The sequence below is a fragment of the Phocoena phocoena genome, chromosome 8, assembly GCF_963924675.1.
Source record: "Phocoena phocoena chromosome 8, mPhoPho1.1, whole genome shotgun sequence".
In the NCBI taxonomy this organism is placed as follows: Eukaryota; Metazoa; Chordata; class Mammalia; order Artiodactyla; family Phocoenidae; genus Phocoena; species Phocoena phocoena.
In genome coordinates this window covers 23,745,454-23,764,218 of record NC_089226.1, presented here as the reverse complement: position 1 = coordinate 23,764,218, position 18,765 = coordinate 23,745,454, and the positions used below count along the sequence as shown (strand labels likewise).

Here is an 18,765-nt window from a genome sequence, read left to right as displayed (position 1 = left end):
GGCTTGACGTGGGTGTAATGGATCCAGGCAGCTATGCTGTCCACCTTGATGGCCGTCGGCGTTGTCAGGATGATCTGGTAAGGTCCTTTCCACCTGGGTTCTAGGGTCTCTTGTCGATGGCGTTTGACAAGGACCCAGTCACCTGGTCGGAGCTGGTGTGGAGTAGGTGGGGGTCCTGTTGTATATAGCTCTTTTAGTTTGGGCCAGATTGTCTCATGTATCCGCTGTAAAGCTTGGAGGGAAGACAGGAGATTATTTTCTGGGTCCGATTGGATAAGGTTAGTCTTTAGGTTAGGGATAATAGGAGGAGGCCTACCATGTATTATTTCGTAGGGGGTAAATCCTAGCTTATAGGGGGAATTTCGCACCCTAAACAGAGCGTAGGGGAGTAGGACTACCCAGTTAGCGCCAGTCTCCATGGTTAATTTAGTCAAGGTCTCTTTTAGAGTTTTATTCATTCTTTCTACCTGTCCTGAACTCTGGGAGCGGTATGCACAATGTAATTTCCAATCAGCCCCAAGTATGGAAGCCAGATCCTGACTTACCTTAGAAACGAAGGCCGGCCCGTTGTCTGACCCTATCATAACTGGAAAGCCATACCTGGGCAGGATTTCTTCTAGTAGCTTTTTAGCTACTATTTGTGCTGTCTCATTCTTGGTCGGGAATGCCTCAGTCCAACCTGAAAAGGTATCTATAAACACCAGTAAATATCTATATCCATATTTGCCAGGCTTTACCTCCGTGAAGTCCACTTCCCAGTAGGCTCCGGGCTGGTTCCCTCTCTCCCGGATGCCAGCGGTTGGTGGGTGGGTGTTAGCATTATGGAGTTGGCAGACTGCACAGCCAGCAACCAGTCGTTCAGTTTTTTCGGAGACATTTTTAATTTTAAGTCCAGTCTGTCTGATGAGATCCTGTAGCCGTCGGGCGCCCAAGTGGGTGCTACGATGGATCCGTTCAAGGACCAAGGTTCCTAGTTTTTCTGGAAGGAGGATATTGTTCTTAGCGTCCCGCCACCATCCGTCTTTAACCTGGGTTAGAGGGAGTTTGTTTATCCATCTAATGTCATCTTCCGAGTAGTCGGGTTGGGGCGGTAATTCCCGGGGCCCTGGATCCGGCAGTTGTAGGGGAAGTAATGGTATTGGAGTGTATGCCGCCTTTCGAGCCGTCTGGTCTGCCAAATTGTTGCCCCGGGCGACTGGATTTGTGGGTTTTTGATGCCCCGGGCAATGTACAATGGCTAACTTTTTGGGTTCCCATATGGCCGCTAGCAAGGCCAGGATTTCCTCTTTGTTCTTGATGTCTTTGCCCTCTGCTGTGAGTAGTCCCCGCTCTCGGTATATTGCCCCATGTATGTGTGCGGTAGCGAAAGCATACCGGCTGTCTGTATATATGGTGGCTTTTTGGTCTTTGCTCATCTTAAGAGCTTGGGTCAGGGCAATTAATTCAGCTTTTTGGGCTGAGGTCCCTGGGGGGAGAGTCTTTGCCCATATCACCTCAGTTTCCGATGTTACCGCTGCCCCCGCATACCTCTGACCTTGCTGGACAAAACTACTGCCGTCAGTGAACCATATGACTTGTGCATCTAATAGGGGCTGGTCACATAGGTCTTCCCGAACCCCATGGATCTGAGCCAGTACCTCTGCACAATCATGGAGTGGGGAGTCTAAGTCTGGGTCAGGTAATAGAGAGGCAGGGTTTAAAGCCCGTGGTGGAGTGTAGCTGATTTTGAGAGGATTTAACAGTAGACCCTGGTAGTGGACCAATCGAGCATTGCTCATCCATCGGTCGGGAGGCTGTTTGAGAACCCCGTCGATGGCGTGGGGGGTGGTGACATGTAATTCCTGTCCCATAGTTAGTTTGTTGGCATCCTTTACCATTAGGGCTGTGGCGGCGATCACCCGGAGGCAAGGAGGCCAGCCTGCAGCCACGGGGTCCAATTTCTTCGATAGGTAAGCGATAGGCCTGGTCCAAGGACCGAGGGGTTGGGTCAACACGGCCTTAGCTATGCCTTTGTTTTCATCCACAAAGAGGTGGAAGGGTTTGGAGACATCAGGGAGACCCAGGGCGGGTGCGGATAGCAAGGCAGTTTTGATCTGCTGAAACGATTGCTCAGCCTCCTCTGTCCATTCAAAGGGCGTCTGTTCTTTGGTGGCTAAGTATAGTGGTTTGGCCATTTCAGCAAATTTGGGTATCCATAAACGGCAGAACCCAGCTGACCCCAAAAATTCTCTCACCTGTCGAGGCGTGGTGGGTCTGGGGATGCGGAGGACAGTCTCTTTCCGTGCATCTGTGAGCCATCGTTGCCCCCCTTTCAGTAGGTATCCCAGGTAAGTTACCTCAGGCCTGCAGATCTGCGCCTTTTTGGCAGAGGCCCGGTATCCCAGGGTGCCGAGAGTCTGTAGGAGGTTTCTGGTTCCCTGCAGGCAGGCTTCAGTGGTCCCAGCAGCTATTAAGAGATCATCAACATACTGCAGGAGGGTTATATTGGGGTTTTGTCTCCGGTACTCACTGAGATCCTCGTGTAGGGCCTCATCAAACAAGGTAGGTGAGTTCTTGAATCCTTGGGGAAGTCTGGTCCAGGTGAGTTGTCCGTTTATGCCTCTCTCAGGATCCGACCATTCGAAGGCAAAGAGTTCTTGACTTTTGGGTGCTAAGGGTAAACTAAAAAAGGCATCTTTGAGGTCCAGCACAGTATACCATTGTTTTTCTGGACTAAGGGCGCTCAAAAGAGTATATGGATTGGGTACGGTAGGATGGATGTCTATGACTCGTCTGTTAACTTCCCTCAGGTCCTGTACTGGGCGGTAGTCTTTACTGTTAGGTTTGCGGACTGGCAGCAGGGGTGTGTTCCAGGCCGACTGGCAGGGACGCAGTATACCTAGGTCAAGAAGCCGGCGAATATGTGGAGTGATACCAGTTTTGGCCTCTATGGGCATGGGATATTGTTGGACACGTGCAGGATCTGCCCCTGGTTTGATTTCTATGAATAGGGCTGGGCGATGTTTGGCTAGTCCCATCCCACCTGTTTCTGCCCATGCTTCGGGGAACTGCTGAAGCCATGACTTTATATCTTGATTTTGGGAGGGTGGTTCCTGGTGAAGTCGGTACTCATCTTCCAAGTTCAGGGTGAGCACAGATATGGGTTGGTTGTGAGGGTCTGTTATGATCGGCCCCTCTGACCGAAAATGAATTTGCGCTCCCATTTTAGTAAGTAAGTCTCTCCCCAGTAAGGGGCAAGGGCTATCGGGAATGACCAGAAAGGAGTGGGTTACTTTTCCCGTGCCCAAGTCTACAGTTCTCTGAGTGGTCCAGGGGTAACGTTTAACTCCCGTAGCTCCCTGGACCCAGGAGGTTTTGTCAGAAATTTTCCCGTGGGGCTTAACCAAGACCGAATGCTGTGCCCCTGTATCCACCAGGAATTGGACTGGTTTCCCCTCCACTTGTAGGGTTACCCTGGGTTCGGGGAGGGGGTCCGAACCCCGTCCCCCCTACTCTGCATCATGTGTAAACAGGACTGGGGTGGTGGCCTTCGGTTGCCATTGCCCCTGGTTGGGGCGCGGCTGCCTTTTTTTGGGGCATTCCCGAGCCCAATGGCCTTTTTCCTTGCAATAGGCACATTGATCTCTGTCCAATGGTCGCCTGGGAGGTCGAGTGGCTGGGGGGCCCCCTTGATCTTTCTGAACAATGGCGGCCAGGACCTTAGTCATTTTCTCAGTGGCTTTAAGTTGTCTATCCTCTGGGGCGTCTCGGTTATTAAAGACGCGCTGAGCAATACGGAGTAGGTCCTGTATCTGTTTGCCCTCCAGATCTTCTAACTTCTGGAGTTTCTTTTTAATATCAGGGGCTGCCTGGTTAACGAAGGACATTACAACGGCAGCCTGATTTTCGGGGGCCTCTGGATCCATAGGGGTATATTGCCTAAAGGCTTCCATTAATCTTTCTAAATAAGAGGAGGGACTTTCTGTTTTACCTTGTACAATTGAATATACCTTGGCCAAATTAGTGGGCTTGCGCGCGGCAGCCCGGAGACCCGCCATTAGAGTCTGGCGATAAATGAGCAGTCGTCCCCTACCTTCTCCGGTGTTGTAGTTCCAATCATCCTGCGGGGGGCGAGTTAAGGGAAAGGCTGCATTAATAAGATCAGGGTTAGCGGTGGGTTGACCATCATCTCCAGGAACCAGTTTTCTTGCCTCCAGCTGGATTCGTTCTCGTTCCTCGGTAGTGAACAGGATCCGGAGAAGCTGTTGGCAGTCATCCCAGGTGGGCTGATGGGTAAACATAACACTATCTAGAAGAGCTATCAAGTCTTTAGGATTATCAGAAAAACGAGCATTCTGGGTTTTCCAATTATATAAGTCACTGGTAGAGAATGGCCAATATTGGAGTCGGGGGTTCCCTGTCTCATCGGGAGGGCCTATTTCTCGCAGGGGTAGGGCTGTGGTGGAATCTGGATGGCGGAACCCTGGGTCGCGCTGAGTGCGTCCACGGGTGCGTCCAGCCGGCCCAGGGGAGTTATTTTCATTGGGCAGGAGGGCCGGCAGTGCCTCTGCCTCTCGCTCCTCCGGTTCTGACCTGGGTGGCCTCTCGGGAGGGGCCACAGGAGGTTCTTCCAAGGGGAGAGGAGCAGGGTCAGGAGCAGGAAGGGGGACCGGTTGTGGGGCCAAAGGAGGATGTTGATATGGAGGGGGTTCTATGAGAAGGAGGTCTTGGCTGTCAGAAAGTATGGGTGCGGTTGAGGTCTGAGGCTTGGGAGGTTTAGTTGGTCGGGCCGTAAGGATCTTATATGTCCCTGATGACAAAAAGGGGGCCATCCAGGGAGGTGGGTTTTCTACCAGGTCCTGCCATACCAAGATGTAGGGGATTTGGTCCGGATGGCCTTCTTTCCCTGGTAAGAAAACTCTAGATTTAATTTTTAGGACTATAGGAAGACAAAAGGTACCCTCGGTGGGCCAACCAACCCCGAAAGTTGGCCATTCAGAGCGGCAGAAGGTAATAAGTTTTCTTTTCCGGATGTCCAGACTGAGATCGTGTCCTCGGGATTTCACATCCCCAAAATTAGTGAGAAGGAGGGAGAGAGGGGTACTCTGTGTTTGGCCCATGTTTAGGTCCTGGAAGAGGTTGGTTAGAAAAGGTTATTCTGAAAACGAAAGTGATTAAGAGCAGTCCCAATAGCGGAGCCTGTAAAAGGAGGAAGAGAGGTTATCGCGTGCGTGCTTCAGATGGGCTATCAACCCCCAGATGGGTCGCGGTGGACGTCTCCAACCACGCCCGACTAGGTGTCCTATAGCGCGTCCACCAGGACTGTCCTAGTCCCCAAAACAGAAGGTACCTTGAGCCAGCTTACTTACCGATCGGTTGTCAGCGATGACCCGTTGACCTGATGTCTGGTGGGCTTGGGGGCATCCCGGACGAGCCCCCAAATGAAATGCCCACGGTCACGAGACCCCTCCACAAGACCACCAGAGACAAGAGTCAAAGCCAAACGGCAAGGGTCATTTATTGCAGGTTCGAACCTGGACCTCCGCGCACTCGTTGCCGGTGACGCTAAGAGGTCCCGATGGAGTTTAGTACAGCTCTTTTATAGACAGGTACAAACAAGCTCGCGACCTTCAGGGGTGGGGGGTACTGATTGGCTAACTTTTAAACAAAGACATTAGTCACTGATTGGTTAACTTTTAAACAAAGACACTAGTCACTGTCTGATTGGTTGGATGGTTGCAAAAGGGGGTTCAGCAAGCATAGTTACAGAAGCGAGAGCGGCTGGTTAAGTTTCGGTTTCCTGAGGCTTTGTTTTTCAATTAGGAATACTTAAGATGGGGCCATAGTTACAAACAGTACAAACAGGAAGATCGATGCAATCCTAGCAGCACTACGGCCTAATGGCAGGGCATTAATTCAGTCCTATTTCTACCAAAGTAGAACATAGCCCTTCAGCATTAGTGCTTGAGTGAACGCTGGATGGCTGCTCTGCAAAATGAAAATAAGTAGCTAATCACTTCTGGATCATGTCTAACAATGCTTGGCTATTACCATTGAAAACTGCCATTGAGATGGAGGAGTGGCAGTGTAATGAGACTGGCTGCCTGGCCTCACGAAGACCCAACGCCTTTTGGCTTTAAATGCTCAATAAATATGTGGAATGGGTATAGATGGAAAGCACAGTGTTTGTTTATGGATCTGTGTCCCAAATTGAGCGTGGGAGTCTTCTATCAAGGGACATGCTCCGAGGTGGGCACAAAGGCCTTCTCTTTGTGGATTCAAGGTTTTAGGGATTTTCTGAATGCTCTGGGCCAATTCAGGCTTTCTTTAAACAGATTATTGGTTATTTCACAGGCATTTTGCAGTGGTGCTGTGCATCATAATGTAGCATCAGTTGCTGTTATTTTCAAGTGATGTAAATAGGAGTGGTGTTGGAAGAGGAGCATAGCAAGGACTGGGCAGAGGTGAGAGGGTGTGGCTCACAGGACAGGACACTGATCAAGGGGGCATAAAAGAACAGGGACCCCTTTAGGGTATGAAGAATGTAACTTTCTCACTTGTGTGTTCAAATGGAGCAGGCTAGGGTCAACTGGTTCCGTAGCACAACCTAGCTCTAGCCTTATCTCTGCACCTATGACTTCCCATCACATGCCTTATTTTTCAGTTACATTGTTCTCTGAAGAATGGGGAAACATTACATACACTTGATCCTCTCTGTCTCTTTCTAGAAATTCTATTGTTCAAAGTCCAGTCCAAATGTCACTTCCATATCTTGTCCTCCCTGATTCCTGCAAGTAGTTCTTCCTCAGAACTTCCTGATAGAAATATCACTCATTTATCATTTATTACATCTTGCCATTTAGATAGATGGTATCATTCCGTATATGTTTTTCTGTGACTCACAGTTTCCTTCACTATTTTGTTTCTGATATTCATCCACATTGATGTAGTTGTAGTCCATTTACTTCACTGGGGTAGTATGGTCTGTAGTATTAATTTGCCACAATTTATCTATTCCTTTGGTGATATACATTTGAGTTGTTTTCATTTGGTTGCTCTTTACATACATTACTGCTATGTCTTCTAGTGCACATGTGCAAGCGTGTCTAGGATATATATCTAAAGGTGAAATTACAGTTCATAAAGTCTTTTCCAGATTTTGAGGTAATATTAAGTTATTTTACAAAGGGATTGGATTCAATTACAGTCCCACCCACCAATGTATGAGGGTTCCCATTGTCCTTCATCTTTACCAAAATTGGTAAAAAAATTAAATTTAATTAAATTAAAGTTTAATTTCTGCATTTCTGATGATATAAAATTGTCTTTCATTGCAGTTAAAATTTGTATTTCTCTGATTACTGACAAGGTTAACATTTCTTTTTTTTTATGCCTGTGATCAGTTTTGTCTTTTCTAATGTGACTGGACAGACTTTTATTCATTTTTCCATTTAGTTATGACTTGTTTATATGTGTGAATTTATTACAGATTATGGATACTAATCCTTTATTGGTTACATTTGTTGCAACTCTTTTTTTTCTTGTGTGTTGCTTGTTTTATTTTTTATTTTTTAAATAGCATCTTTTGCTTAACAAAAGTGTCACATTTGTCATAGTGAAATACAGCAATAATTTTCTTTGTGATTTTTATGTCTTGCATAAGTTTATAGAGATATTTTGTGTTATGGAAGGAAGATGGAGTCAGATTTAATTTTTTTATATATGGATAACCAACTGTAACAATGCCAGCTTTAAAACAGCCTCTCTTTCTCCACTAACTTGCAGGTCCACCTCTTTCATTAAGTTGCTGTATATGAATGGTTCTCTTTCTGAGCTTTCTGCTTGGTCCCTTGGTCTATTTTTCTATTCTTGTACCAATGCCATACTGACTCTATTACTATAACTTTAAAATTGCTTTTGGTATTTCATATAGTGAGTTTTCCTCCTCCTCCTTTCTCAGGACTGTTTTGGACTTTTGTTTCTTATATAATTTCAGATTCAGATTATTAGCACCCACAAAACAAAACAAAAATAAAACAAAAATTAGCATATTGATTAGAATTACATTGAAGCTATAGGTCAATATGGAAAAACTGATATCTTATGATATTGAATTTTCCTATCTATGAACATATATCTTTCCAGTTATTTGAGCACTTTTCAATGCTTTTCAATAAAGTTTTAGAATTTTTGTCATAAAGGTCTTAGACAATTTTTGCTGTTGTTAGATACATTCTTAGGTGACTGCTTTTTGTTGCTATGGTAAAGATTATTTTAAAATTACTTTTTCTCTTTGTTGCAGGGATATAGAAATGCAATTGATTTTGTATATTGATTTTATTTTAGTCCATCTTTCTAGGCTCTCATCAATTTTAATAATTTGTCTATAGTCGACCTAGATTTTCTCTGTAAAAAGCATTAACTTATGAATAATTAATTCATTATTTCATTCAATAGATATTTACTGTGTATCTACAGTGTGCTAGGCTCTATTCTAGGTAATATTCTAGGAATTTAACAAAACAATCAAAAATCTCTACCTTCATGTAACTTACATAGGCAATTATTCCCTCCTCCCAGTCCTTGTACATTTTATGACTGGAAAGGGAAGGGTTAGCAGCTGATCTGTAACATAGACTATTCAGGAAAGAGACAAAAATAACTCAAAAGAATAAAATGATCTGGTCAAATCTTCTTGTAAACATTGTGGAGAGTCCTTATATGCGGACTGCTTTTAGCAGAACATGCCTGATCCATGTAGTTTGTTCATGGTAAACAAACCAGTTATTCATAGATTTATGGGGCATGGCTCAGTGAAAAATGTCAGTATTAACTATGTAATTTTTGGTGTACAAAATGGAGATGTTTCACAATAGGAATTGCTCCCCTTTGTGTAAGTGATGTCCAGTGTGCATCATGAGAGAACTCAGCTTAAATCAGGACCAAGGAGCTTTCTGACATAATACAGTGAGGAAAGAACTGGGGAGCTGTGATAACAGGGTCAGAATTATCCATGATTTATCTGTTTCTTGTGGTTACCTTTATTCTTTGAATTAGTAATAAAGTTTGATACTAGGTAAGATCTCTCATTTTTTTTTCTTTTTTTTGCGATACGCGGGCCTCTCACTGTTGTGGCCTCTCCCGTTGCGGAGCACAGGCTCCGACGTGCAGGCTCAGCGGCCATGGCTCACAGGCCCAGCCGCTCCGCGGCATGTGGGATCTTCCCGGACTGGGGCACGAACCCGTGTCCCCTGCATTGGCAGGCGGACTCTCAACCACTGTGCCACCAGGGAAGCCCAGCTCTCTCATTTTTGTGAGTTTAATTTGACAGATTGACATTCTGTGTCATGACAATGTTTCCCCATTTTCTTACTGTAGTGTAAGAGGGTGATACTAGTGGCTGTCTATGTTGTTCCTGATTTTATGTATATGAACATCTAATGTTCTTCATTTAGAATGTTTTCTGTGTGTTTCTGGTAGATAGTCTCAGCAGGTTAAGGAAATTTCCTTCAATTTTTTTTATACTTATGAATGAGTGTTGAATTTCTTTCTTTTTTTGGTTGTGCTGGATCTTCATTGCTGTGCATGGACTTTCTCTAGTTGCAGCGAGAAGGGGCTACCCTTTGTTGCGGTGCACCGGCTTCTCATTGCGGTGGCTTCTCTTGCTGCAGAGCATGGGCTCTAGGCGAGCAGTCTTCAGTAGTTGCAGCAAGCAGTCTCAGTAGTTGTGGCACACGTGCTTTGTTGCCCCGTGACATGTGGGATCTTGATAGATAGATAGATAGATAGATAGATAGAAATGGAGAGATTTATTATAGGAATTGGCTCATGGTGTTATGGAGGCCCAAGAATCCCATAATCTGCTGTCTGCAAGCTGGAGAAACAGAAAAGTCGCTGTTATAATTCAGTTCACAACGGCTTGTGAATCAGGGGAGCTGATGGTGTAAAGCCTGGAGTCTAAAGGTACAAGAACTAGGAACTCCAAATTCAGAGGGCAGGAAAAGATGGACATCCCAACTCAAAAAAAGAGAGAAAGAGAATTGACCTTTCCTTCACCTTTTTCTTCCATTTGGGCCCTCAGTGGATTGGATGATGACTGTCCACGTTGGTGAGGGTGAGTCTCTTCACTCAGTCTGCTGAATCAAATGCTGATCTCCTCCAGAAACACCTCAGGGACACACCCAGAAATAATTTTTCACCACCCTTTTAGGGATCCCTTAGTCCAGTCAACATGACACATACAATTAAACATCACAATGTATATCTTTTATATAAGTTGTTGGATTCACTTTGTAGCATTTTATACATATATGCATATATATATAAATATATATATATTTACAAGAGAAGTTGACCTATCCTTTTATTTTCTTGTACTTTTCTGATTTTTGTAGCAAGATTACATATTCATATATATGAATTGGGTGATATTCTTTATTTTTATTTCCTAGAAGAGTTTTTAAAGGACTGAAATTCCATTTATTTATCTTTCTTTGTGGGAAGAGCTTTAACTACTAATATAACTTTAATGATTGTGGGCTATTTATTTCTTCATGAGTCACTTATGGTAAGTTGCTTTTTTCCTAGGAATTCACCAATTTTATATATTTTAAAGCTTATTGGCTGAAATTATTATTATCTTTTAAATTCTTTGCTCTATTTGTAGCATAATCTTCTTTTCATTTTTGCTATTGAATATTTGTGCCTTCACTCTTTTTTACTTGCTTAGTCTAACTGGAAGTTTAACTTTTTATTTGTATTCTCAGAGAAATATCTTTTGGATTTGTTGGTTCTTTATATTATATCTTTCTATTGTTTGTTTTGGCTCTTACATTTATTATTTATTTCTCTTTACTTTCCTTGGGGATTTTCCATTTTCTTTTTTCTTAAAAGAAATAGATATTTATCAGAAGTGTAGTTTGTTGAAGAGCCCATTTCCATTAGACTCTAATCAGACATTTTAGAAATCACCAGGACATATGCTTATTAGGTTCTAGAATGTCTCATCTAGAAAAAATGTACTGTTTAAAATTGTTTTCTAAGATAGACATTCAGCTTTAAAATTTTTAGCCTTTTTTTTTCTCATACAAGCATACAAAACTATAAATTTCCTCAAATTATTATTTTAGCATTCCACACATTTTGATATGTATTATTATTGCTTTTAATTTTAAGTATATTTTAATTTCCATTATTTCTTCTTTGACTCACACATTATTTAGCAATATTCTAATTTCCAATAATAAGAGGCTTAAATTATTTTAATATTGACTTCTAACTTAATTGTGGTCAGAGAATATGCTCTGCATGATATGGATAATTTGAAATTTGTTGAGACCTATTTTATGGCCTAATATTGAGACAATTTTTGTAAATGGTCAATGGATCTTGAGTATAATATGTATTTTTTATTGTTGGATGCATGACACTGTAAATACCCATCAAAACAAGCTTTAATTTTTGTCTGTTTGACTACTAATAAATGAGAGAAGAATGCTGAAAACTCTTGGTATGATAGTAAATTTATACATTTCTTGACATTCTATTAAATTTTATATCTTTTGAGGTTATTTTATTGGGTACATATTATCCTTATTGATTGAAAATTTTTATCATTAAACAATGGCCATCTTTATATATGCTTTTTGTCTCAAAATTTAATTTTCTGATGTTGCTAGTTTTCTTGTGATTACTGTTTGCCTAGTATACCTATCTTTATATTTTACTTTTTTCCATGTTTGTATGTTTTTACTGAAATACAGTTTATTTATAATATTATATTAGTTTCAGATGTACAACATAGTGATTCAATATTTTTGTAGATTATACTCCATTTAAAGCTATTATAAAATATTGACTATATTTTCTGTACTGTACAATACATCCTTGTTGCTTATTTATTTTATACATAGTAGTGTGTTCCTCTTAGTCTCCTACACCAATTTGCCCCCTCCCCTTCCCTCTCCCCACTGGAAACCACTAGTTTGTTCTCTATGTCTGTGAGTCTGTTTCTCTTTCATTATATTCATTCATTTTATTTTTTAGATTCCACAAATAAGTGATAAGTGTCTTTCTCTGGACCTCTAGGTCCATCCACGTTGTTGCAAGCAGCAGAATTTCATTCTTTTTTTATGACTAGTATTCCATTGTGTGTGTGTATGACATATAGATGAGGCTTGTTTTTTTTAATGCAGTCAGTCAGCTACCCTATGTCTTTTGATTGGAGCATTTAGTGCATTGACATTTGAAGTTATTACTGTTAGGTATGTACTTAATCCCATTTTGCTACTTGTTTTCTTTTTCTTTTCTTTTTTTTTTTTCCTGTGGTTCTTCTCTGTTCTTTTCTTCTTTTAGTTTCTTCCCTTATGTTTTGATGATTTTCTTTAATGGTATGCTTATGTTCATTTCTCTCTAGGTTTTGTGTATCTATTGTAGTTTTTTGATTTGTGGTTACCATGTGGTTTATAAATGTTGATATATAACTATATATACTTATTTTAAACTGGTGGTTATTTAAGTTCAAACATATTCTAAAAGATGTACATTTTTTATTCCCCTCCTCCATGTTTTATATTTTTGATGTCATATTTTGCATCTTCATGTTTATCCCTTCACTGGTTATTGTAGTTATTGTTGATTTTATAATTTTGTATCTTCTAATTTTCATATATGCTTATTTAAATGGTAGATCCACAGCCTTTACTATATATTTGTCTTTAGTAGTGGGATTTTCCTTTCCTACAGGGATTTTCTTTTCCTACTTCTTGTTGAGCCTTTTCTTTTCTACTTAGAGAAGACGCTTTAACATTTCTTTTAGTGTGGTTTATTATTGATGAACTCTTAGCTTTTGTTTGTCTGAAAAGTTCTTTATCTCTTCTTCAGTTCTGAATCTTGCTGTGTAGAATACCCAAGGTTGTAGGTTTTTCCCTTTCAGTACTTTAAGTATATCATGCCACTCCCTTCTGGCTTGCAAAATTTCCACAGAAAAATCAGCAGGTAACCTTATGGAGGTTCCCTTGTATATGACTCTCTTTCTTGCTGCCTTTAGAATTTTCTCTTTATCTTTAACTTTTGCCAGTTTAATTATAATATGTCTTGGTGTGGGTCTCTTTGGATTCATCTTGTTTGGCACCCTCTGTGCTTTCTGTACCTGGATATCTGTTTCCCTCTTCAAGTTCAGGAAGTTTTCAGCCATAATTTCATCAAATACATTTTTAACCCCTTTATCATTCTCTTTTTTGTTCTGTGATCCCTATAATGTGAATGTTGGTATGCTTGCTGTTGTCCCAGAGGTCCCTTAAACTGTTCTTATGTTTTAAAAATTTGTTTTTCTTTTGCTGTTTTGATTGGATAATTTCCGTTATTCTATCTTCCAGATCACTTATGTGCTCTTTGTATCACCTAGTCTGCTGTTAATTTCTTCTAATGTGTTTTCCATTTCAGTTATTATATTTTTCTTTTCTGATTCTTTTTTATATTTTTAGCTCCTTGTTAAAATTCTCACTGTGTTCATCTATTCTATTCCCTAATTCATTAGCATTCTTATTACTAATGCTTTGAACTCTTCACATGGTAAATTATTTATCTGTTTTATTAATCATTTTTTCAGGGATTTTTCTTGTTCTTTTTTTTGAAAAAAATTTCTCTGTCTCTCATTTTGCTTAACTTTCTGTTTCTATGAAATTAGGTGAAATGATTACCTATCCTGGTCTGGAAAGGGTGCCCTTGTGTGAAAACATCCCTACACTGTCTGCACTTGTCCAGTGGCTTTGGTGGGAGAGCTGGATCTGATGTGAGCAAAAGTCACCTCTTCCTCTAGGGTGTGCTGGCAGTTATCACCTTGGTAGTAGATGCGGCTGGAGATGGAGGGGCTAGAGCCAGAGCCAGGTATGAGCCAGGGCTTCCCCTATGCTCAGTGGCCAATACTAACATATGGGGTATAGGGTCAGGTCCAAAGTTGGTAGAGTAGAAGCCCTTAAGTTCTGGTCTCAGCTGATTTTGTTCCCTCTGAGTGTGTGCTGTCCCCCCTCTCAGCATTTGGCACCTTGGTCCCAGACAGGAGCAGTGCTTGAACAAGAGACTGGAGTGGGCTCTTGGCGAGGGTTGGAATGTGAGCTGGGGCAGTCCCAGCACCAGTCAGAGTCCCAAATAACTCCTAACCTGCTGTTTCTCTGAGCACTAATAATGACTGTCCTGTTCAGATGCCATGTCAGGCCTGAGCCATCTCCATCCCTCACAAATGAGCAGCTTTCTTAGCTGTGGCAGCCTTTGCCCTAGTGTGGAGCTGTGCCTCAGAGCAAGCAGGCTCAGAGTGGACACTCAGCTTGGCTGGGACCTGTGCTGGGGTGGTTACATGAAGCTGGCCAGAGTCCTGGGCAGTTTCAATCTGCTTCCTTCACCATGTTTCAGGAGTAAGCAAGTGTGTGTGTGTGCTCTTCACGAGTGGAGTCTAGATTTCTTACTGCCGCACTGTCAGTCCCACTGTTTTTCAAACCCGCTAAAGTGACTCATCCTTCCATTGTCAGACCCCACAGCTGTGGTGCCCAATATGTGGTTCAAACTGCTTACTTCCCAAGGAGGATCTCTGGGGCTGTGTAACCCCCACCTCTCCTCTGTCCCCTCCCTGTAGTGCAGATCCTGACCTGATTGCTTCTCTTCTCTTCCTGCCTGATTCCATGTGGATCTTTCTCATAGCCTTGGTAGTATAAGAGTCTTTCGGCCAATCTCCAGCTAGTTTTCAGTGAGACTTTCTCCACATGTAGATATATTTTTGATGTGATTGTGGGTGGATTTGAGCTCTGCATCTTCCTTTACTGACATCTGGATCTCCTCTTCCATGTTTGTATGTTTTATATTTGTTTCTCTAAAATAACATGTAGCTGATTTTTAGGAAAACCTGACAATCTGTCTTTTAACTATGAATTACATCTGCATTTATTATTGTTACTGATATATTTGAACTCATCTTACCACCTTATGTTGTGTTTTTATTTGTCCCTGGTGTTCTTTGCTTCATTATGTCTCATTTCTGAACTTATTTTTGATTAGTTATTTCTTGTTCAATTTTCCCCCTGTACTTGTTAGGAATATATTCACCATTTATCTCTGTTTATTTGTTTTCTTGTAGACTGAAAGTCTAAAATTAATCAGTGTCTGAACGCCTTGAATAATACAAGGGTCTTATAATTATCTCTGGTCACCCCCCTCTGGGCTTACATGCTGTTGTTATTCAGGATTTTATTTCTATCTTTAAAAAATTTTTCACAATTTAAGCATTATTACTATTGTATACACTCAGGTTTTTCAGATTGGTCTAAATCTTTAATAATTTCTTTGCTTGCCAATCTTTATTGTATTTCAAACCTTACCTTTTGAATCATCTTTTCTTCTTGAATTTTATCATTTAGAAGGTCATTTTTAAGGGTCTGCTAGTGGTAAGCTATCACAGTTTATGGTTATCTAAAAATGTCTTTATTTTATTCTTGAAAGATAGTTTTGTTGGGTATATAATTCTAGAGTTATAGTTATTCTCCCCCATCAGTTTGATCATTACATATTACATTATATTCTGGCTTCTAATACAACTCTTGAGAAGTTTGATATCAGTTTAATTTTCATTCACTTAAAAGTGATCTTTTTTTGTGGCTGTTTTAAAGATCTTTTTGTTTTTGATGTTCAGCAATTTCATTTTGTTATTTCTGCCTTTGTTATTCTGATTGTAATTCATTAGGATTCCTGTACCTGAAAAATTGGTGTACATATTTCACAAATTCTGAAAATTTCTTATGCATTCTCTCTTCAACTGTTATCTCTCCTCAATTCTCTGTATCATCTCATTTCTGGAACATCAGTAAGTTCTATGTTAAGTCTCTCACTTTATCTTCTATGTCTTAATTTAGTTTTTCAGTTTTTAAAATCTTCCTATCATTTGTCCTCAGTTATGGATAAATACTTTACTTCTACTTTCTAATAGGTTAATTATCTTTCATACGCATCTAATTAGATTCAAAGTCTAATTTTAGACTTTAATATGTATCTATATCCCAGTTGTGAAATTTAAAATTTAAATAGCTATATATTTTATTTCTAATAATTTATTTGAGTCTATTCACAACTTGGTCATTTCTGGTAGTATCTTTCCTTGGTTTTACTCTTTTATTTCATTCAAGTTTTTCTTTAAACATATTATATAGAGTATTTTATATTTGGAATCACACAATTCTGAATACGTGATATCCTTGGTGAGCAATGGGCTAAAACTGTTTTTTATTTTACTTTTTTTTCTCTTCAGACTCTTGTTCATGATATCTTATTTCTTTATTTGCTTAACACTTTTTATTTTGAGTTCATTATTTTTTAAACATAGTCTGTGAGAAGTCTTAGGGGCCTAGTTTTAGATGTATTCACCCAGAAAGAAATGGTATTTGTTTCTGCCATATGTCAGGACACACATTTTTCTGTTTTAAATTTATTTATTTTTGGCTGTGTTGGGTCTTCGTTGCTGCACGTGGGCTTTCTCTAAAGTGGTGAGTGGGGGCTACTATTTGTTGCAGTGAGTAGTTTTCTCATTGTGGTGGCTTCTCGTTGCAGAGCATGGGCTCTAGCCTCGCAGGCTCAGTAGTTGTGACTTGCAGGCTCTAGAGCACAGGCTCAGTAGTTGTGGCTCACTGGCTTGGTTGCTCCTCGGCATTTGGGATCTTCCTGAACAAGGGCTCGAACCCATGTCCCCTGCACTGGCAGGCAGATTCTTAACCACTGTGCCACCAGGGAAGTACCAGGACACACTTTAATTTACTTTCTGGATTAGGGATTTCTCTGACTATACCTATGAGTGAGCAGACATATGATTGTGGACTGTAAATTTTTAAGGGGTAGCTATCATCAGTGGTAATATTATTTTATTTTTTACTAAACAACCATAGCAGAGGGAAATAGGGTTCCTTATAGACACACTTTCCTGAAAGATAATATTTTTCTAGCTCACTCCTTCATTAATGCAGAAGTTAGGACATCTTTGGCCATCCAGGAAAGCATACGCATGCTTCTTGAGTGCCTAAAACACAGAGGATGATTACAATTATATTGAAGTATAGTTGCTACAGGCTGAATGTTTCCCCCCACCCCCCAACATTCATATGTTGAAAACTAAGCCCAATGTGATGATATTTGGAGGTGAGGTCTTTGGTGACTAGGTCATGAAGGCACAGCCTCATGAATGGTATTAGTGTTCTTGTTAAAGAGCCCCCAGGGAACTCCTTTGCCTCTTTCTGCCATGTGAGGACACAGCAAGAAGATGGCTGTCTATGAACCAGAAAGCAGTTTATCCCCAGAGACCAGATCTGCTGGTGCCTTAATTTTTTACTTCCCAGCCTCCAGAACTGTGAGAAATTAATTTCTGTTGTTTATAAGCCACCCAGTCTATGGTGTTTTGCTATAGCAGCCTGAATGTACTGAGACAAGTGTTAGCAAAATACTAAAAACAAATGTGATACATTAATATATATGCTTCTTTATTCATGCATTACATAATGAAATCTAGTGAGTTGTCCAACTACCATAATGGTGAAACAACCATAATGAGCATAAACATAATTTCAAATTATCTGCAATGCTCTAATATGATATGAAATATCTATGATTTCTATTAGAGACAAAGACACAGTTATTGCTCAAACTACTGTGATTTGTTGCTTATATTTTATAATGAAAGGAAATTAGAGATATATGAAAATAAACATGTACTTTTTATCCCTATCCAAGTCCATGAATTCTTTGACTTTTCTCACGAATACTTAGAGAACACACAGACCCCAGGTTTAGAACCCCTGGAAAGGACTGACCTCTTATTTCCCTCTGACTAATCTCAAAACTCTAGGCTTCTGGTCTTGGCACTTTCTTCCCAGTTACCCCTGGCTTCTGCTTTACAGGTCATGACTGGTTTAAACCTCATGTTCCTTTTTCCCTTCTATAAGGATTCTCTTACTTTCTTAGAGATAAACAATGTATTTCAAAGTTTGCTTTTTTTTTACTCCTACAGGAGCTATTTGTACTATATCAGAAGAACTCTTTTTATTATAAAAATGTGGTATCAGCCACACTGTAAAAAGTAGAATTGTAGGCTTCTCCCCTTTTATAAGATCTTAGAGGACAGAGACTTTATCTTTTTCTTATTGTTGTTAAACCCACGGCAATGGACAAAAGTGTCTACATGTAATGGATACTACATGTAAATATTTGTTGAATGGATAAATAACAAACGCATGACTGTGGGATTTAAGGATCACCTCTTACTTCTCAATTCCCAGAGCCAACTCTGTGAACTATTCAAAGAATTTTATTGTTTCAAGGTTTGAAGATGCAATTCTCCTGTGAATACACTGTGACCTATGTTCACAGTGAATATTCTATCTACAGTTCTATATATAGAGATAATGAGTGAAGCATATACCAGGGACTGCTATATATAGATTTATCTAGCTCCAGAGAGCAAGGGAGATTAGAACAGAGCTCTTACATAACTTTAAAAAGATGGTACCACTTTCTACATTTTTAATTACTCTAATAAAATCATTTTTAAGGAGAAACATTTTACAAGATGGTCTCAACTTTAAGTACCACACTTCCATCTGAAGATAGATTAGTTTTCATTTTTGTTAACCTCTTAACCTCAAGGACAAAATCTGCCAGACTTCTCACTACTGCTGCTTCCTTCTAGTTGCTGCCAATTGGAGGATAACTGACTATAAATCAAACTTTGAGACAACTTTAGTACAAACCTAACAGTTT

At 40.4% G+C, this 18,765-nt stretch overlaps 1 protein-coding gene across 1 annotated transcript in view; it reads right to left on the bottom strand.

Moving 5' to 3' along the window:
• Window positions 1-546: 546 nt before the first annotated feature.
• Window positions 547-18,765, bottom strand: part of LOC136126874 (uncharacterized) — a 32,655-nt gene continuing 14,436 nt past the window's right edge. The window contains 2 exon segments of the mRNA XM_065882348.1: window positions 547-623; window positions 626-4,606. Coding sequence (XP_065738420.1) covers window positions 547-623; window positions 626-4,606 — 4,058 coding nt within the window.